General features: G+C 50.2%; 1 protein-coding gene across 7 annotated transcripts in view; it reads right to left on the bottom strand.

Moving 5' to 3' along the window:
- Positions 1–22,155, bottom strand: part of trpm3 (transient receptor potential cation channel, subfamily M, member 3) — a 101,815-nt gene that overhangs the window by 63,419 nt on the left and 16,241 nt on the right. The window contains exon 1 of one of the 7 annotated variants that reach the window (XM_035526094.2): positions 15,598–16,495. The exons of 5 other annotated variants lie outside the window; for them this stretch is intronic. In XM_035526094.2, the coding sequence (XP_035381987.2) occupies positions 15,598–15,732 (135 nt within the window). In that variant the 5' untranslated portion in view covers positions 15,733–16,495. Of the gene's footprint in view, positions 1–15,597; positions 16,496–22,155 lie in introns of those variants that run through there. One more of the 7 variants, XM_081710605.1, reaches the window with a different exon arrangement.

Raw genomic sequence — 22,155 nt, 5'->3', positions numbered from 1 at the left:
GGGTAACGTAAAGTCCGCCAAGGTGCCACCGAGCAACCTGTTCCAGTCTTGCCCGTTGCCATGCTGACGTCCAGGTGCGAAACCATAGCTGAACCGATGCTGTTTCGTTCCTCAACGGAGCACTTTCCCAATGAAGACTTCGCACGTTTGTGCCGTCGTTTTGCGGGAAAACAGCCGCTGCCTCGCATTTTCTGATGTGCTCGATCGGTCCGTTCCAAAAATACTCGCCGTTACTCTGTCTTCCAATGTTTTCCTGTGTGATTGCAACTTGACACAACAAGGAACGTCCATTACCATAGATCTAGACAACACACTGCACCCATCTGTTAAGAAGTAGGACGCTGACAGAAAAAAATAAATCATTTTCCTTGGACGAGGGAACACGTCTGTCAGGCATGCTGACAGTGAGGAAGAGTCAGTCCTCCTCAAAGTTCAGAACACAGTCTCTGTCTCTGTGGGTCTTAAATGACTTAAACACTCAAAACCAAACGTTCCTTGCCCAGAGAATAAGGAACTGAGCCAGCAGAACAGGGAGCGTGTCACTGTTGGGGATTAAGAGCATATAAACCTTCTTGTTTGGCTTGCCAAGCTTTCAGTGAAGAGCACATCACTTACTGTAATTACAGGCACTGTTGGGGCCCCTGAGCAAGACCCTTAACCCTCAATTGCTCAAGTTGTATTCAGTCACAATTGTAACTTGCTTTGGATAAAAGTGAACATCAGCTAAATGTCATCAGTGTAATGTACCGGTGAATGTGCAAAGAAAACCCATATCTTACACACCTGTTTATGTCACTGATTTGGTTAAACCCTTTGGAGGCACGGCATGTCTAACCTCGGCAGTCCATGTCAAATCAGCAGAGCTATCATCTCGTCTCTGAGCACTGCACCTTAAGGATGACAGCGAGTTCATTAATTCAGCAGCACCATCATTTCTCGGGTGGTTCCTCCAGTCTAACGAGGGACGCATTTCGGTGATACGCTTAAACGTTATCTTCCTTTAACGAGACGGAGAGAAGGAGCATGGCAGGATCTCTGGATATTTGCTGCTGCCACAGATGGCCGAGGCAACGAAAATTCTTAAATCCTTGCTCTTTTGTTTTACTCCGCCTGAAGCGTGAGATTCCGCACAGGCCCCGCGCAATTCCTCCAGAACCTCGGCCGGCGCTCCTTCCACGGACGCGGCCTCGCATAAGATTAAAATCGACAGCTCCTCATCTCTGAGCCATCCACCGTTTCCTTGGTGATGGCCACTGTCCACTCAGGCCTGGGGATTAATTGAAACATCCTCTCATAGCCGAATGTAGCTAATGCATTACGCCACTGGAATGCTAGCCGCACGCCGCCCCGGGGGGGGGTGAAGCTTCAACTGTCAGTCCTTAGGAGAAGCCCCTGGGAGAAGAAAAGACATCTTCCCAATACTGACCCCCCCCCCCCCACACACACACACCAAATGTATTGTGTTTAAGAGAACAATCAAATCCAGCAAATTGTGATGATTCCTGCAAACAGGGGAAAGGCTTAGAAATTCAGCAGCAGCTTGAGAGACTTCCCAAAGAGGTGGGTTTGTTTTACGGCTTCAAAAGAGTTTGTGATAATAGTCCACAGGTGTGGACAGGGCACCTGTGGACTGGCAGGGGCGTGGCCAGTTTTCTGACAGCCGGTTCCTTTTAAGAGCGGCCCAGAAGCCAAATGTTGCTTCTCCGTGTGTAATGTTGACCTCAGGCATGATTAACCGACGAAATCATTGAGACCTACGAGAACTGCTTGGATTTTTACCACTCGAGCGGGCACCCTGACGTTTTAGAACATCTAACAATTTATAGATGAGTAATAGTACCTCGAAGGCAGTAACATGTCGGAAGCCCTTTGAAGGATTTATGAATCGCGGCGATGTGTTCTGTTTTTTTTTTTTTCCTAGCGAGAACTTTGGCCGCTGCGTTTTGGATCCTCTGAATTCTTCTTTTCTCGGTCTTCTTTTGGAGTCCGGCAGTGGGACTGTAATCAACCATGCTAGAAATAGAGGCACAGAGGAGCTTCTCAAGGGCTCGCGTCTAGAAGAAGTGGCGTAACGTTGGCGTAATGGCGTAACGTTGGCGTAACGTTGCCCACAGACTCTGCATAACCGCGCTAAGACGTTGGATCGTCTTGTAGGGTTTGGCCAAGGGGAAGCATGCAGAAATTGAATAAAAGGGCAACAAGGTTAAGCAGTAGTAGATCAGATATTTTCCCAGGATCCATTTAAAATACAAGTAAGACAAGTATCTGCTACTGTGAAGAATTATGTCATATCGTTTTCCAAACCCCGACTAGCTGCTTGATTCCTGAAGGGTTGTCCTGAAAATCACAAAATGAACCGTCAGTGGTGCCACGGGTCTTTTTCATCCCATTTTTTCTTAAATCCTTTATTTATGTCAACACAGAGTAAAAACACATTTTTCCCTGCCTTAAATAGGACACCACTGTTTCATCAGAGCATTGAACGGTCCTTGTTAACAGCGTAAAAATAAATAAATACCACAGCATGTGTCATGTATCGTGAAAATGTCTTCATGTATCGCAATATAACTTTTTCATTATATTGCCCACCCCTAAAAGAAACTATAAAATTTTCCTCTGCTATACAGCCTGGCTATACAAGGCTTCCTTCCTAATAAGCAAAGCAATGCCATTTCACCCGAGTTACCGCACAAAAACATTACGCAACAGTTGATAACACCGGAGGGTTTGGCTGAAGTACTCTTAAAACTCAGTCAAAGATAGTTAAATGATCACGGCTCACAGCAGCTCGGCCGGGGTACCTTTCACTCGATTCTGAAACCCCGAATCTTCTCGGATGCAGAGATCAGACCATCTAATGAGACTTTTCGGATGTTTAAATGTTTTTTTTTAAGCAAGGAAGGAATGAACACACATTAAACTGTATCGAAACATTGAGCTGCTGGCATGAAGGCTGACAGATAAGTGAACACTCGTCCATCGACTTTTCTCTGCCCGCCGGACATGAATCAGTGGCTTTCCTGATTGGCTGAGATTAGACTGTCATGCTGTCACTTGATAGGCCAATAATGAACTGTCAGAGGCAGAGATGCTTAAAGACCAATCAGGTCGTTCTAGCCTAAGGAATCATGACTACTGACATGCTAAAATAGGAAAATAACACTCTAATTTCTAACAGGATCCGGAATCCTAGCACACCCGGAGCAGTTTATGGTATTTTAATTGGTGGCTGCATTTTATATTCACCATGCTTACAATGTAACTAGAATGTGTAACAAAATACTGATACTCTATCCCTACATAATGGAAAATACATGCACACTGGGCACAGAATGAGGACAGTTTTGATGCGATGTTACATATTATTGTGTGTAATATAATATTTCACATGCACTCTCATAGTTTCACTCCCATCAGCAGGTGGTCACCCGGCCAGCCCACGCTCGGGTAAAACACGGACCCTTTCACCGGCCGTGATCCGATCGGGGGATGCGGCTCGGGCACCGTCCCGCCCCACCGGGCTTGGGTCTGTCCTCCGCCATCACCGGTCAGTGCTCGCCAAGGGGGCAAAGAACCGCGCTGCAATAAAACAACCCACCCCCCGGCCCTAGCACACACACACAGTGAATTGAAAATGGCGAGGGATCGCAGTATCGTGGCCCGACCAAAAAAACGGCCCCCGCCGAGTCTGGACTCCCGTCTGGACTCACAGATGATGAGGATTTCCAGTGATTCTTTTTTGTCACCACTGCTGCAGTAAGTTTTGGGACGATATTCCGTTCTGGATATGTGATCCCCAATCATCCTGGTTTTCCCACAGCAGAAACGCATGATTGGTGTGCCTCAAGTGGGCGTTTCCTCTGTGCTGTGCCCACACGTAATTGGGCCTGTGTGGCTTTATGTCGGCGTTTTCAATTAAATGAAACCATCTCCCCATCCCCCCCCAACGGCCACCCAAATGAGATGACAGACAATCTCTTGCTCCGTACAGGAGATTTTCTCTGTCTCCGACGTCACGCCAAATTGCAGTTGCACACATGGTCGCGTCCAGAGCCCCACGTGGGAGATTGGAGCAGAGTTTCATTACCAGGCTTGATGGGATAGAAGTGTGGGTGTCAGTCGCCGTGACCTTCTCGTAATCCTGCGGCCGGCTCCTCGCAACGACATCCGTGGCGTCGCCCGTCCGTGCTCGGCGCGTCTGTCTGGCTTTGGTATGAATCGGTGCGACGGAGAACGCGCTTAGTTTTATACGGTTTTACCGTGAGGAACTCCCGATCGCCTTCTTCTGATGATCGAGCCACCCAGAAGGTCACGTCTCCGTCTGAAGGAATAGTTTCGAGTTTCAGATGATCGTTGATATTCTCATCGCCGGTGCAATGACTGAGGATGCTGGACCGCGGGGCCACGCGGAGCTGAGGAACCCTGGGTCAGGCTGACCATTTTCAGAGGCTTTCAGACATCCCAGGTATCACACACAGCAAAACCTCTCACACTGATCTGGAATCAGTGTTTGTCTTTCACATCCTAATAAATTATTCAATGGACGGGGGGAGATGATCTCAGACCTGCATTTTTGGCTTTAAAGTGTGTGTGTATGTGTGTGTGTGTGTGTATATATATATATATATATATATATATATATATATATATATATATATATATATATATATATATATATATATATATATTCAAATATATTAGTAGGAGTGACACCTGACAGTGTCACCTGACAGCTGTCTGCAGTTTTCCAGCTACTGCAATGCAGTATTCTGGACTGCCGTAATGTGTTTAGGGGAGAACATCCCCTTCTTATGAAACCATAAAACCATTTCACCATCAAGATCTCCCCTGCCACACCGAACGGGCCGGTTCAGTCCGATCCGATTTCTGCAGCGCACTCTTCGTTAAACATCATGGCAAGGCCGGCGTAAAGAAACGCAGCCATGTGGCGGGCAACGTAGCCACATAGAAAAAGATGAAGCTCAAACAGGCGGAAGAATTATTCACGAGACGAGACGACGACCGAGGTTAAGAGGAGAGGGCCCTGCGGTCGCACGGAAGCGGGAGGCGGCACGTCGGTCCTGCGGCCCGGGCTGCCTGAGCTGACAAGTAGCTCTCGGGGGTGGAGGTGCAGGTGGAGGTGAGGGGGTGGGGGTCTCTGCGGCTCACCTCCCCTGGTTCCTCTCCAACACGCTTCCCCCTCCCCTCCTCCTCTCCTCTCCTCCTCTCCTCCTCCCCCTCCCCTCCTCCTCTCCTCTCCTCCTCTCCTCCTCTCCTCCCCCTCTCTCCCCTTATCGTGAAACCCTCTCTCTATCACTGCTCCTCTCCACCACCCCCACCACCCCATGTGATCGGTCCAGCCCAGCAACAGCTTCTGTGTGTGTGTGTGTGTGTGTGTGTGTGACAGGATGTGGAGCATTAGGTTACCGCAGTGAGAGCGGATTAGCCGAAGAGACATTGTGCCAGAGACTTGGAGCTCACCATAACACACACACACACACACACAGACCACCAGCATAGCACCCACTCAAGCAAACACAAAAATGGACTGCACAGCCTAAATTAGCCTGGCACTAAAAAATAAACAACCAGTAATGGCAAACTGAAGCTTCTATGTGTGGACGCTTCAGTGTTTACACCTACAGGTTGACCCCTCTACAGAGGCAGGCGTTTTAACACCATGGATCTTAGTACACACGCGGCCTTAAAGAGGTCACGTGGCCTTCAGTGTGACTTGCATGAGATTAAACCACCCAACAGTTAGTTTGGACCACGTTTAGAATACGACTAGATTTATTTCTGCAAGTGTGCGATACAGGCTCGAAGTTCCAAATGGGAAAGCGTTTAAACAACAGGACTTGCATGAACAGCTGCGAACAGCTCTGAACAGCTCTGTACGGCTCTAAAGAATTAAGACCCAGGCTACAGCCATGGGTTTCCTTGCAATGGTTAGACTGCTCAAAAACAATTTCTGCAAAACGTTACCTCTTTGTAACTCCTGCTTCATAAGCTCGGGTTGAACTGTTCTGCTGCCAACACCAGATATTCTATGGTCTATGGAATTCGCCTTCTCATAAAACTGTTCCAGGACCAGCTTCCCATATCCAAATTTGTAGTTTACAAATAAGGCAGGAGAAACCACAAAACTGTTTGGAGAACAGCGCCAGAGATCTGTGAAGCACCATCTCTCACACACACACACACGAGTGTCATGCCTCCATACATCTTACTTGTGCACATTTGCATATTGGAAGTGGCCCTGTGCCGGAGATCCAAGAGGACCCGGTACCTCTGACTGACGGGGAAAAATACTGCCATTGGCCAATCACGGGTCACAGGTCATCGTACAGCCCTTCCCCAGGGTTCAATGAACAGGCAGGAAGCAGCAGGAGCTGCTCAGCTGGATTCTCAGGCCGTCCTCCTCCGCCGAGGGCTTCCTCGCCAATTCCCAGCTTCCCACCTGATGTTCTCTTACCCCAGAGCGGCAGGAAGGGGGGTTGGTGAAGCCCCCTGAGAGGATGGTGATGTAAGGACAGGTGTGGGAGTGTGATGGCTCCAGTGCTAAGAGCTCACGTGGGTAACACATGGGGAGTTTAGGGGCCAGAGGTGATGTGGTCCGATGTATTATGTGCGGCGCATATGAATGGACGACGAGGCAGAGAGAGGGTGAAGGGAGGGAGTGTGTGTGTGTGTGTGTGTGTGTGTGTGTGTGTGTGTGTGTGTGGTCTCATAAGTCACCGCTTTCAGGCTGCTGGGGTCAACGTGTGGTCTTGACGTCCTGATGACAGCATCATCTGGACACACTGCACAAGAGAACTGGACGTATAGGTGTAAGCGGTCCATGAGAGTGGTGAGTGAACATTAATGTGCATCTCTCCGTATTTCTAACAAAGTATTAGTAAAGTGACCAATCATAGTCACGTCAAGTGAAGAGTAAAGACCAGACACCCCAGTAGAAGCCAAGATGGCTGGAGTGTGTAATGCTGGAGAGAAAAGGGAGGAGGGGTGTGTCAGAGCAGTGGGAGGGGCTACTAAAGGAGGAGGGGTGTGTCAGAGCAGTGGGAGGGGCTACTAAAGGAGGAGGGGTGTGTCAGAGCAGTGGGAGTGGCTACTAAAGGAGGAGGGGTGTGTCAGAGCAGTGGGAGGGGCTACTAAAGGAGGAGGGGTGTGTCAGAGCAGTGGGAGGGGCTACTAAAGGAGGAGGGGTGTGTCAGAGCAGTGGGAGGGGCTACTAAAGGAGGAGGGGTGTGTCAGAGCAGAGTGTGGGGCTCTCAAGAACAGATCTGTCTGAAGAAGCGAGAGAGCTGGTGCACAGAACAATATCCATTACACATACACACACACACACACACACACACACACACACACACACACACACACACACACACACACGTGAACAGATGTTATGAGAATTGGGAGCAGAAGCGTCAGGCCTGCTATAGCAGGAGTTTCACCCCTGGTCACTCTAATTATCCACACACACTCCGCATTTAACCTCGACACACAATTCATACAGTATGAATAGGAACCCCACACACCCACAGTCACCTCCGATCTGCCCTGTGTCTAATCTGAAGATCTGATCCACACCCTGACAACCAGTAGACCATTCGCCAAAGAAAAGTAGTCTGGGTGGTAAGAGAGAGAGAGAGAGAGAGAGAGAGAGAGAGAGAGACAGAGAGAGAAACAGGGATTTCCTCTGTCTCTGAGCGTCCCGCTGAGGACTTGTCTGACACGGCTATCTGCCGCATTGAACAGACTCGGCATTCACGCGAGAAAGGGACTTACGGTTCAACTTCAAAGGTCCATCCATTTCTGCACCATTTGCCAAAGAGGGGCAGCTAATTCGAAATCCTCCATTTAGCATGTGGAAGGAAGAGCAATCTCCCACCGCCCCGCTCTCCCGAGGTTGTAAAACGCACCGCTTCCATTAAAAACCACAACGGTCTGCTGGAGCCTGTTCTGACTTGATAATAAGTCGTGCCACTCTCTTTTAAGGCAACCGAAGCAGACGAGGAAGGCATTATGGCATAACCGCCGATTCATTTCCCGGCTTTATGATAACAGCAGACGCTGTAATTTATTGTCAGTATTTAAAATCACAGAAAATCTCTTTTTTTTTAAAGTGTATCAGGGAGGACACATATAATTCACAGCTGGGAGGGAGTGTCCCTTCTCGCATACTGTAGCTCTCTCAGTAATTAGTTACAGGTGTGTAATTTGTGATGTGTTTTTGGTTTTTAAAACCTGTTCGTAGCCCGATAGGATGACAGTTCCTTGTGCATTCCTCTTTTTAGGCTGGTGAAGTGTGTATAAGAGTGGTTTGAGCTAAACGGATTGCTTGATTTTACTGAAGTGTTGCGTTTGTGTCTTTTATGAAGGTCTTGGCTGTTTTCATACATTAGAGTTATGCTGTTTTTCACTAGTGTATTGACTGCAGTTTTGATTGATGTGTTTTGATTTATGAGACTCGGTAAAACGGCTTTGGTGTAAAAGTGTTTTATAGGCAGTAATTTCACCTTTGTTTGAGTGTGTGGCGCCCCTGCCGAGGGTGTTGTGGCTACACAGCTCTTACGTCCCATCGCCTGGATAAAGCTGTCCTACTGCTCTTCAGCCAAGGTGATGAGCGAATCTGTTCTTCTTTTCAACTGAGTGGTATATTAAAACAAGCAATGAGACAAATCCCGTTTATTATTCAAACCCTTTGCTTTTTTTGCTTTCTGTTTCCTTTTATATCGGGGGCCCTTAGTGTGGTTCCGTTTCAGTGCCTTGACGAGCTGGATGCCTCTCGTGCGCTGGGTGGTGTGGTTGTTCGGGGCGGATGTGTGACCCGTGTGTGAGGTAGCAAACGGTCCCCGGCAGAGGAGAAGGCAACGTGTCCCCCTGTATGCTGCCAGAAGACTGGCTGTGCCGTTTTAGCGACTTTTTGTACTCTTGAGTTTAAACATATTTATTTAAGGCTTGCACCGATTTGGAATAAAGTAACACGATTCAGTGAATTGTTTAAAGTTTAGAACTTGTTTGCAAGACATCTTTATTTATGAATTGCAAACGTGGGCTATTTAATGGTTGGCGGGAACCGTCTATGAACTTGTTTGTTCGTAAACGGATTCCGAATCGGGAAATCCACATTTGCTACACTTGCATCTTTTAAAGCAAAACTCACTGTGAACGATGACGCACTTATTTGCACTTTGTGCACACTAACATTTAAGAGAGACTCGTGAAAACGTACGCCGTTGTCGTGCTGGTTTCGGCCTGACTTTCCCCCGTCACTTCTACACTGTCGCTCTTTGGCGTGCTCGGTGCTCAGGGGAAATGACATGTTTAATCTTGGCAGAAGGGAATCGCTGCACCATTTCAAATCTCGCCCTACTCCTGCTTGGCGATTTTATTTTTTTTAGGCTGGCTTTTCTAGCAGTAAGGATTTAGATCCCAGTCGCAAATGTACTTTGAAACAAGCTGTCTAGGTGAGCCTGTAGAGAAAGGAAAGCAAACGAACGCTCACCTTATCGTTTCTGGTGGGTCACGTCCTTAACGCTATGACAACTGACAGAATTGGCAGATGGAAGTGACCGGAGAAGCCGAGTAGCTACAGATGCTTGTTCTTCGCCGTAAAATGGCCCCTGCAACGCTTGTGGGGTCATTTCCGTGCATGTAAAACATTTAGGGTTCATTTAGGGCTCGATGCAGTCGTGCCAGACCATGAGCCATAAATGTCTATTCTACACACCTGATCACTTCTGAAATTAGAATGAGGTAATGACAAGTGTTTAGCTAACCTTGCTTAAATCCAATTTTGCTTGCGTAACAGGGGAGTATTTTTTTTTTATTACTGATTAATTAATGTGATTTGATATTTTAAGCCGTGAACAAATGCGTGCCCGAAGCGAAAGGAGGTGAATGCTTTCATCGGTCTTTCACAGAAACATCAAGCTGCACGGTTGTCTATGTCTTGGCACATGCCAGAACAGACGGTCTCAGCTGGCTGAGGAAATGTTAGGATACAAGTGAGAGGTGAAAAACAGGTACCGTTGCTCATTTCCTGGGTCCGCGTGGTTTGCAGGCCCTCTGTGATCAAAGACAAAAGTAGTCCTTGGACCTTTTCAGGACGCCGGAACATCTCATGTTGTTCTTAGAGATGATGGATAAAAAGGAAATCTATCCACACAGCATGACATTAAAAGGGTTATATAATCTCAATCACGGCTTGTGCGTCTTCAGTTTGAGATTCAGGGTCATGGAGCCCAGATTTCTGAATAAGTACTGAAAACCCCAAACATCACAAGTGTGCTGTAAACCTGAAATAAAAGTAACATTTTTAAAACACTCTTTTTCAAAATGTGTACTTCTTATAACGTAATCATGTTTTAAAATCTACCTCTACTATTGGCGATTCTATTTGCCATAACAGGCCAAGTAACTATAATTTAACACGAGTACAGTTTCTCTGTCAAAGGAACAGCACGGATGTTATTTTCTTTTTAAAGAAACAAAAATCTTTCTGCCTTAGTCTACTTTCTAGCACGGGTACTGAAACAGGAACTTTGTCCACCGAATTCATTTAAAGATATTCAGCAACAAACTAATCACATAAACTGGTGTTTTATGCGTATGTATAGAGATTGATCGTCATGTGCCACTACTATCTTGGCCAGAACCCCCCCCCCCCCCCCACCCCCACAACAAGAGACTTTTCTTTCCTGGTAAAATAAATGGTAATTAAAAAAAATAACTATTCAGTCAAGGTCAACCATCCGACACTAAGATCAAATCCAGCAGCCTTTATGTAATGGCACTTCAGTATCTTTTAGAGATTCCAATCTCTCTGTATAGATTAGACTGAGGCAATCTAATCTATATGGAGATATATAAAGAGAAGCATAGTTGCCATCAATTTAATTCCCACAGCAGTCTACTTGTGTATACAGCCGTTACAGGGCTTCTTTGAAGCGGTATATTTGCTTTCAGTTTATCGTTACTGCGGTCTGTTCTTCCCCGTGCATTACTCACGCCATACTTTAAGAGCATAGCTTTTTCGATCCACATGTTCAAAGTGTTAACCCATTACAGGTCGTAAGGCAGAGCGAATGTTAACACATCACCCGCTGAGTTCACCACCAAATGCACCCTGCTTTTCTAATCCGTAAAGCACCACTAGCAACGATAACACCCTTGGCTACCTCATGGCCTTCCCGCATTCGCATTATAGACGTGCGACTGATCACTATAAATATCACTACAGTGACAGTTACACTGGAGTACTGTAGTTACAATTTGAGAGCCTGTCCTGGAATCGTCCGCCCAGATGCGAACGTGGCGCTCTCCTGTGAGAGAAGCGCTCCCATTTTAAAAAGGGAGATCACTCGAGCAAAGCGCTGGCGCTGGTCTCTTCCCAGTTGATAATGCAAAGCCAAACATCTTTCACAATCTCTTTTAAGGTTACTTAGCGAATAAGGCGGAGTAATGCGTGCTTTTTGAAGGTGACAAAGGTCTAATGTAAGTGAGGGGCCCACTTTAGTTTCACGGCGAACTGGCGCACAGCGAAATAAGTAATTAAGTGAAAACGTAATCGCGTCGGATGCGAGCGAGCGCGAGAGGGCCTTGGCACGAGCCTTTGCGCAGATGTCGCTTGTTAACGAACTAATGGCCTAATCGCAATCTCATATGCGCCGCAGGATTCGCTCGTCGATTAAAACGGCAAACACAAGCACCTGGAGGAAGACGGCAGGGACGGAAAACGCAGGCTCGCCCGACGGCGCGCGTTCGATGAGGAAACAACCGACCACACAAAATGCGAGGTGCATGAACGGAAGAGTGTTAAAGAAACGGAAGAAGAGAGGGACATTTCGATGCAGGGTGGGTGCGCGGGCGGAAAAAGAAAAGAAGAATGGGCAATGGGAATGTCGGAATGAATGATTGCGGTGGTGTTCCCAGTGTAACATCAGGGTGCCTGATTTTTGTGGATTTCCGATGTAGTGAGAGGGGATTGTGGTGTAAAGAACGGCCGCACGTTAACGTCTCAGACTTCGAGGACCGTTTCATCATCTTCGGCACGTGACCTCTCGAGTTGGCCGGCGTTCCAAAGGGGAATTTCTAACTGGGAATTTCAATAACCGATGATCCCTGCGGCATTCCTTATTGTTGAGAAATTCCAATGAAATTTAAGGGAGCACCGCCAAACGCCAAGGGAACACGTGCAGCGATACGACGGGGGCTCGGGTCGCCGTGAACACCGTTCTGGAATGCCAACTGCGCCCCTAAATCAGACTGTCCCCTACAGCAGTTAAATGCAGCAGTATTTTTTTCTGTTCTGAGAATGCCACATGTCAGAACACGCCATGACGAAATATGCCCAACGCTGGTGCCCAGAATATGTAAATAGTAAACTGTCAACATGGACTAAAACAAACACCATGATGAGTGATAAATCGAGTCTGTCTTCTTCGTCTCTGCACATTTCTTACTAGATTTGCAGTATATACATATGTGTGTATACTCTCCTCTCTCTCTCTCTCTCTCTCTCTCTCTCTCTCTCTCTCTCTCTCTCTCTCTCTCTCTCTCTCTCTCTCTCTCTCTCACACACTCACACACACACACAAACACACAAATCAAGGTTGGAGTGAACACCTCGACAGACTCCCCAGCTGTGAAGACGCGTTAAAAAGCACCAGCAACAAACCCTGCGTTCACAGCTAACGCGGCCCCCCTCCCCCACACACTTACACAGCTCGGAGCTTCGCGGGCCTCCAACGCAAGAGGCCAAAGTAGAACCAAAGTGATGCACGCCACGCCTGATGCCAGGGAGTGTGCGAAAGTGGCCTCGCGCAGCACGACGCGAGCGTTCCAGTGTTTAAGCGCAGGGCGCCGTATGCGCTCTGTGCACGTGTGCACAATGCAGCATGCAATCGAAGAGTGTGCGTGTGGACATTAGGCTCCAGCTTCCATCTCTCTCTCTCCCTCTCTTTCTTTTCTTCTTCCCAAGGGTTGCAACCAGCAATGTTCTTGTATCTCATTCATCTCAATTATCATTGAACTGACAGACTGCTGCTAGTTAAGAGAACACAATAATCACACATACCAGCCTGCCACACACACACACACACACACACTCATACACACACACACAACAAACAAATACAAAAGTTGCAATAAAAACGTTTAATTTCAGACCATCTGGTGGAAATCTGTCTTGTGCCCTGAGAACTCACACTCTTATCTCAGGAGCAGCTGGGTACAGTGTGAATCGAGTCACCTGGGTATGATATGAATCAAATCACCTGGATATAATGTGAATCAAAAGCCCCTGTGTATGATATGACTCGAATCACCTGTATATATTATGAATTGAATCACCTGGGTATGATATGAATCAAATCACCTGGGTATGATATGCATCAAATCACCTGGGTATGATATGAATCGAACCACAGATACAGGGAATCAGCACCAGATCCACGCGATCCCACCAAAACCCAGACCCTGCAACCTACATAACCAAGTTGCTATAGCTACAGTTTTGAGTCGAGGATCACCGACGCCACATTGGACAAGGAAACCCCGAGGCGAGGCGAGGCGAGTGTGTTAGCTTAAGTGTTTGGACACAACTTGTCAGGGGGGCTGATTTATTGCCAACATTTCCTCATAAATAATGGACGTATCAGTAAAGTCGATTAGCCACTGCTCACGTATAGACACAGTTGCCTACTCCACTCTCCAGTGTGCATTTCCTCCCTTGTACTTTAATTAGCCGCTGAAAACAGGAGGCTTCCCTGACCGTTAGTACGAAGCGTTACTGTGAACCGGCTCTCTGTGGTTGAATGCTGCAAAGACACACTTGCACATACCTTGTCCTTTGTGCAGTGGGCCTTGACCTACGTGTATAAGCCCAAGGTCATTGATTCATTATGGCGTCGTCAGTCAGGGATCACCCCCAGGTCCGGACCCTTCCAAGATCTGACTAGTGGCTGCCGCGGATCACTCGCGGAGGGCGTTCGGCAGGGGGTCGCCGGGGTTGTTGCAGCAGTGAATCATAAATGCCGATATTTCCCCTCACTCAATTACAAGGGCCAGCCAGAAAGGGCAGGGGGCGGGGCCAGGGGCGGGGCCAGGGGGCAGGGGGCGGGGGGAAGGCTGAACAAAATCCATCTGCGTGCTGCAGAGGTGAGGTCACATGACTGCAGCATTGCGGCTCAGGCTCCTGCAGCCAATAGCATTCCGTCGTGTCCCAACATAACCACAACACGTTTGACAACACAAAACACGGCAACATTGAGCACAGCGATGCAAACACACAGTGCAATGCAACGCAAGGCATCACAGTGCGACAGGATGCTATATAATGCAACACATATCCAGCACTCAATCATAATAATCAGACCTGACCCCCTCCCAGGGTGCACAACACGAATCGGGTAATCAAGGCCTTCGCACAGACCAATATAGCTCAGTCTGTGGTGATCGGTCTACACTATAAATAATCTTTTATTTGGAGTGTCAACGCAAGCCGTGAAACTTAGCCCACAACTAGACCCGACTTGCACAAACCCGTCTCTGCGAGCCCGGAACACAAGCGTTGACCTGTTAATTCACGCTTCAGACGCGCCCTCCAGAGCACCTGCCGCCTCCGAACGGCATCTCTGCTTTATCCTCGCACTTATTTTTAGCAGATTCTCACAGTTCGCTCCCAGCGGGCCTGCGCTGGTTGGAGGTATTTTTGCCTCCCAGTGAACAGTGTTCCTAATGAAACGCCGAGTGACCGTCAGCTGTGAAACGCGGGGGCCTGGCTGCCCGTCCTGCCGCGCGTTACGGAAACTGACGGGGCCCCTGTGTGGAGCAGCGGAGGTGACGGTGCAGGCTTGTTCTGGTTGCAGTCTGACAGAACGCCCTCCGTCACCTTCTGGCTGCCGGTCAGCCCTCTCCTGCCGTGACACGTGACCCATGACAGCACTCTGATTGGCACGCTACTCGCACGCTTCTCCACTGTCCAGCCCAAAACAGACACACACAGCCAGCGAAGTTTAATGTCTAAGTCCAGAAAAAAAGCAAAACATTCTACTTCTCACAGATACTACGAGTTTGTTTGTTTGCTTTGTTATCGATCTGCAGCAGTGCCGTGGCAACACACGGAGGACTACAGCACACGCGCGCGAGGCTGCTGCGATTATCAGCCCGACAGCCCGTTAAACTAATGATGCACTCCGTGAGGGAAGTCGTTCTCCGAGCAGACGGGAGAAAACACTCCCTGCGACGCGCCAGCCACAAAGGTAGGAGAAAGCCAGCCAGGACCACACCAAGCTGCCCTCTCCATTCCTCTCTGGATTCCTCTGAGCCGGATCAGAAAGCCCTGCTATGTAGAGCATGCCTCTCCTCTCGCAGTCTAATTTCTCTCGAACTTCTGCGAGACGGTGAGTGAGCCACTCCACCGAGCTCCCTGAGATGCCACATTATTAGCGAGACATAGTTTTCATAAAGTTCAAACATCAACCGCGCCAATAAGAGGCTGTTTGGAAGGTTTGTTTTCCCATGCATGTGTTGACCCCCCCCACCCGCACACACACACCCCTCCCCCCCACTAGCCGGATCTCCCGTGGGTACCTTAAGCAGTCGCACTGAAGGCAGGAAGGCGGCATGGCACAGTTTCCGGATGGTCCAGTTGAGAGGCCGCGGAGCGTCCAGCTGGTTCATCGCTCCCGGCCGGACATTCCCGGTGTCCGGAAAAGGGCCCCACATCGGGACGGCGGCGGCGTGCAATCGGCGTCCGGCCAAATCTCGATCCCACTCCACTCAAAGAGCATGACCCTCGCTCGATCCAGACGGGAAGACCGCACACGCTGCTCGACCCCCAGCCCAACCCTCCCCTCCGCCCACCCCCCCTCCCGCGTCGAGCCCTTCGCCTGGACCCCGGGCCCCGCTGTGCAAACCCCCCCCTCGGGGCGCCCCGCGGATCCGCAGGGCCGGGGTAGGAGCTCCAGAGCGTGCGGGGGAATCCGGAGTGCGCGCGCCGGAGGCGGCAGCTGGAGAGGAGGAGGAGGAGGAGGAGGAGGAGGAGGAAGATGCGCTGCGAGAGGAGAGGTGTCGGGAAGCGTGCGCTCCAAAACGCACGGTGGGAGAATGGAGCGCTAGAGAAGGGAGCCGTGCGCAAGGGACAGCTCAGAGGGGAGAGGGAGAGGGAGAGAGAGAGAGTGATAGAGGGAGGAAAAGAAAGAGAGAGTGAGCAACAGAGGGAGGGACAGAGAGAGAGAGAGAGTGTGAGAGCCGGAGAGAGGGAGAGAGAGAGCGAGAGTGATAGAGGGAGGGAGAGAGAGAGAGAGAGAGAGTGTGAGAGCCGGAGAGAGGGCGAGAGAGAGCGAGAGTGATAGAGGGAGGGAGGGAGAGAGAGAGAGAGAGAGAGAGAGAGAGTGTGAGAGTGATAGAGGGAGGGAGAGAGAGAGCGAGAGTGATAGAGGGAGGGAGGGAGAGAGAGAGATGGAGCAAGGAGAGAGAAACAGGAGAGCAGCCGTAATGTAGAGCAGTCCTGCCTCCAAGAACTGCGCGCGAGAAAGACGGAGCGAAAATCGAGAGGGAAAAGAAGTGGAAACAAAAGAGAGAGCAAGGGAGAGGGAGGGAGTGAGAAAGAGAGAGAGGGAGAGAGGGAGGGAGAGAGAGAGGGAGGGAGAGAGAGAGAGGGGGAGGGAGGGAGAGGGAAGGAGGGAGGGAGGGAGAGAGAGAGGGAGAGAGAGAGAGAGAGGGAGAGAAAGAGAGAGGGAAGGAGGGAGAGCACAAGAGACAGCAGAGAGAAACAGAGAAAGCGCGACAAGAGAATATAATAGCAAGAGGTTAGAAGGGAGGGGAACGGGGCAAGAGAGGGGAGAGAAAACGAGACGCAGGACGACGGAGGCTCTGAGCAGGAGGCGAGGAGAGCGGAGAAAAAGTCACAGGGTAACCGGACTTCTCCTCCTGGGAGGAGAACCTTTGCTGCGCCTCTGAACGCACACTTCAGCATTGGCCTGACGTGCACCATTTTAACTCCCCTCCCCCCCCCCCTCTCTCTCTCTCTCCCTCTATCACTCTCGCTCTCTCTCTCCCTCTATCACTCTCGCTCTCTCTCTCCCTCCCTCTATCACTCTCACACTCTCTCTCTCTCTCTCCCCCCCTCTCTCTCTCTCTCTCCCTCCCCCCCCTCTCTCTCTCTCTCTCTCTCTCCCTCCCCCTTCTCTCTCTCTCTCTCCCCCCCCCCCCCTCTCTCTCTCTCTCTCTCTTTTTCTGGGTCTTTGAGGTCACAGATAAAGGGGCAAGAAGGAGCTGTGCACGCCGCGTGCTGGCGTCCTACGCGGCCGCCTTTCACACGCGCCCCCCTCCGTCTCGCCTCCTCCTTTCATACCTCCCCTCGCCTCCTCCTTTCATACCTCCCCTCGCCTCCTCTCTTTCATATCTCCCCTCGCCTCCTCCTTTCATACCTCCCCTCGCCTCCTCCTTCATACCTCCCCTCGCCTCCTCCTTCATACCTCCCCTCACCTCCTCTTTCATACCTCCGCTCGCCTCCTCTTTCATATCTCCCCTCGCCTCTTTCATACCTCCCCTCGCCTCCTCTCTTTCATACCTCCCCTCGCCTCCTCTCTTTCATACCTCCCCTCGCCTCCTCTCTTTCATACCTCCCCTCGCCTCCTCTCTTTCATACCTCCCCTCGCCTCCTCTCTTTCTCTCTCTTTCCCCTTTTGTACTTTTTTGTTTTGCGTTTGCCAACTCCCCTCCTCTCCTGGCTTCTTGCTCTGCACCGAAGCTCTGCAGGAGAGAGGGCCGCCTCCGTCCCCCTAGACGGCACCATGCTGGCTAGCGTGTGGGGCGTTCAGAGTGTGTGGGGCGTTCAGAGTGTGTGGGAAGAAGGAAGAGGGAAAGAACAGTGCTGGGTAATGGAGAGATAATGAAGGATGTAGTGTGTGTGTGTGTAGGGAGAGTGTGGGAGTGGAGTGTGTAGAGTGTGGGAGTGGAGTGTGTAGAGAGAGTGTGAGAGTGGAGTGTTTAGGGAGAGTGTGGGAGTGGAGTGTGTAGAGAGAGTGTGGGAGTGGAGTGTGTAGAGAGAGTGTGGGAGTGGAGTGTGTAGGGAGAGTGTGGGAGTGGAGTGTTTAGGGAGAGTGTGGGAGTGGAGTGTGTAGGGAGAGTGTGAGAGTGGAGTGTTTAGGGAGAGTGTGGGAGTGGAGTGTGTAGGGAGAGTGTGAGAGTGGAGTGTTTAGGGAGAGTGTGGGAGTGGAGTGTGTAGGGAGAGTGTGGGAGTGGAGTGTGTAGGGAGAGTGTGAGAGTGGAGTGTTTAGGGAGAGTGGGAGTGGAGTGTGTAGGGAGAGTGTGGGAGTGGAGTGTTTAGGGAGAGTGTGAGAGTGGAGTGTTTAGGGAGAGTGTGAGAGTGGAGTGTTTAGGGAGAGTGTGGGAGTGGAGTGTTTAGGGAGAGTGTGGGAGTGGAGTGTGTAGGGAGAGTGTGGGAGTGGAGTGTTTAGGGAGAGTGTGAGAATGGAGTGTTTAGGGAGAGTGTGAGAATGGAGTGTTTAGGGAGAGTGTGAGAGTGGAGTGTTTAGGGAGAGTGTGGGAGTGGAGTGTGTAGGGAGAGTGTGGGAGTGGAGTGTTTAGGGAGAGTGTGGGAGTGGAGTGTGTAGGGAGAGTGTGAGAGTGGAGTGTTTAGGGAGAGTGGGAGTGGAGTGTGTAGGGAGAGTGTGGGAGTGGAGTGTGTAGGGAGAGTGTGGGGTGGAGTGTGTAGGGAGAGTGTGAGAGTGGAGTGTGTAGGGGAGAGTGAGAGTGGAGGTGTTTAGGAGAGTGTGGGAGTGGAGTGTTTAGGGAGAGTGTGGGAGTGGAGTGTGTAGGGAGAGTGTGGGAGTGGAGTGTTTAGGGAGAGTGTGAAAATGGAGTGTTTAGGGAGATTGTGAGAATGGAGTGTTTAGGGAGAGTGTGAGAGTGGAGTGTTTAGGGAGAGTGTGGGAGTGGAGTGTGTAGGGAGAGTGTGGGAGTGGAGTGTTTAGGGAGAGTGTGGGAGTGGAGTGTGTAGCCTGTGGCTGGACCGAGACCACGGCGCAGTTGCATCACACTAGTGCACAGGTGGCACTCTCTCACCCTTCACACAGCCTCCCTGTGGTGTTTCTGTGCAACAGTGTCTTAGCATTACAGCGAATCCCCCACCTTTACGGAACGCGTCCAACTTACACACCAGAAGAGGACGGAAATAAGACACAGATGCACATGGACAATGTAAGAGTGAGTGTCAGAAAGAGAAAAAAGACCCTGAGAGAGGATGACCCATAGATAGATAGATAGATAGATAGATAGATAGATAGATAGATAGATAGACACAGACAGACAGACAGACAGACAGACAGACAGACAGACAGACAGACACAGACAGGTAGATATCTTGCTTCAGTTCCTACAGATTACCTCATAATGGCCTGACCACCACACACACTTCCACACAAACACACATGCCCCTACACGGTAACCATCCAAGACAGCTGCCTGTCTCAAAGCCAGGGCATGTTCCCATAGCAACCTCTACTCGTGCCGCCTCCTCTGGGTGTGGGATTGGTTTTAATGGGTATGAAGGTGAGACACTGTCCCCCAATCAGATTTGATTCTGGACGCAGTGTGGGCCCCTGGGCGAGTGGAGCCACACAAATACAGAGTCATGATGTAGAGGCGTTATAAAATGCTAATGTGAAATTTTAAAGGTTGTTACCAATAAAACGGTTCCACCAATACCATTAAAAGCTACCATATTTTCATGGTTTGTACCACTAAGGGCATAGGGGGGGTTGAAACACTACACGCAATTTGTGTCCCAAGTTGGAGGATGTTTACCGGCCGTGACGCACCTAACGTGGTGTGGAGATGTGGTCTAGGTTGTTCTCCAGGGTGCAATGCACATAAACGTTCAAACGTTCATGAGTGACACAGAATAGTTCTGTGACACGCAGTTTTATCACAACGTCGTTTAACTCGAACTCCCCTCGGTGTGCGTCCACGTCCTCCAAACGATGCGCGTCCTGAGTGCCCCGTGAAGCCGCAGACCCGCATCCTAAATTGAGTTGACGACGAACCGACGTCGAGTCGACCGAGAGGCTAACGGGAGTCTAACGGAGCCCCCGCCTTCTGAGAAGCTCCGGCGTTTCGACCGAAGTCCGAACACGGATCTTTCCGTCAGGTGCGCCGGACCGGATGACGGAGTTCCGCTCTCAGGGAATTTCACACCTAATCCAGGGGGCGCATTTTCCTGACAGCTACCGGCAATGCCAGTGCACGGATACAGCCGAGGGTCCTGCTTATAATTCATGTATTCACAGCCAACACACACACACACACACACACACACACACACACACACACACACACACACACACACACACACACACACACACACACACACACACACACACACACACACACACACACACACACACAACATCCTCTTTTGTGCAGCTATGGTAGTTTCCACTCGGACACACAGTCGCGAACGCTGAGACATTCCAGAACTCTCCAGCCTGCGGCGCGCCTCGCGGCAATCGTCTTCTTTTCCGTTTTTGTAATTATCGCCTGATCGATTCATAATCGAGACCCGTAGCGGCCCGAGAGTGTCCAGGCAGGCGGCCTCCCCGCGTCTGTGTGAAGGGATTGTGTGTATTACCGCCTCCAACAAACAACGCGTGTGTGTGTGTGTGTTCCTGCACTTCTACATTACGGCCGAATGCTTTGGTTGGGGGTGGGGGGTGGATAACGTTCTGTTCTGTTGCTCTGAAATCTCTGTTCGGTAGTTGTAGGGTGCCGACGACCTTCAGAGGCGGACCTCCCCACTCACCCCCCACCCCCATCTCACTACTCGGCAGGGTCGCAATCGGTGTCCATCCAACGCCCCCAGACTCACGCACGACGGCAGACTGGTCCGGATTAGCAGCGACGGAGTGCAATCGGCCGGTGGAGTGGGGTGGGTTTTTTTGTAACCACATCTCTAATAAGATCGGGTAAAAAAAAACAAAAACAAAAAAAATAAAAGCAACGTGCATTGTGGGTAAGTAAATACCTCCTTTTTTAATTTGATCCCATATTGATTCCACTTTAGTCATTATGCCAATTCTCACCCCACCAGCGCTCCCCCGGTACGGTAACCGAGGGCAACCCAGCGCACTCAGTATCTCCCTAGCTGCCCTTTGTCAGCAAGCACGAAACCACACGAACATCCACCATTGGCTAGTGTCGTGATGATTGACAGGGGGAAGGGTCCCTCCCACCCAGAGAGCGGCGCCCGTTCTGCTCTCTCGGGCTCACTGGGGGCTCAAGCCAGCTGACGTTTTTATCATGATGGGGGGTTCCTGTCGCACCACACGGGGGCGCTCTGCTCCCTCTTTTATAAGAAATTAGGCGACGTCTCCTGCAATACGGTTGGGAGGGTCACCAAGAAATGCTACACAGTCATTTGGCTGACATTAGGAGCTGACAGGAGCTCGTTTGCGTTCGCGGAGGAGTTCCTGAGCATGCCCGTTACGGAGGCACACCTCCTGTCACGGAGATGAGCGGGCCTCTGCGCTGGGTGGCGGGGAAGCGCGAAGCCGGAGCGGAGTAGCCGGATGGGCTGACGTTCACGGCCCCCACCCCACCCACGCCACCCAAGGGCCCGTGGCCCACCCGGAGCAAATGCAGGAGGGAATCCGGACTAGCACGAGTTTGCGAGATTGTAGGGAATAATTGGCTGCCTGTCACGGTACTGACAGGCAGCTGCGCAGGAAGGTGGCACTCTCTCGCGTTTCCTCCAGGGGGAATTTACGAAAGGCACTATGGAGTAGATTTATATCATTACACATTTTTATTACAACATTACAAGTTTCACTCTATCTTTCAGGTTCTAAGCATAATGGCTCTTTCTCTATCATCAATAACATACTAAATCGCAAAATCACTTTCCTGTCGTTAAAATGTTTACCTTTTATCTCCATTTTTTGTCTCGTTCCACTGAACACAAGCTCCACATCATATCGTCTCCTGTCCAGGAAGCTAAACCAACTGCTTCTGGTGTGCTGCTTTCTGTTCAACACTAGATGGCAATCAACTAAAACAAATATGTGGCAACACACACACGCACGCACGCACGCACGCACGCACACACACACACGCACGCACACACACACACACATATCTTTCAGTCAT

The sequence above is a fragment of the Electrophorus electricus genome, chromosome 1, assembly GCF_041902795.1.
Source record: "Electrophorus electricus isolate QZ-2024a chromosome 1, ASM4190279v1, whole genome shotgun sequence".
NCBI lineage: Eukaryota > Metazoa > Chordata > Actinopteri > Gymnotiformes > Gymnotidae > Electrophorus > Electrophorus electricus.
The sequence above is the reverse complement of the archived record's forward strand: the minus strand, read 5'-3'. Positions and strand labels throughout refer to the sequence as shown.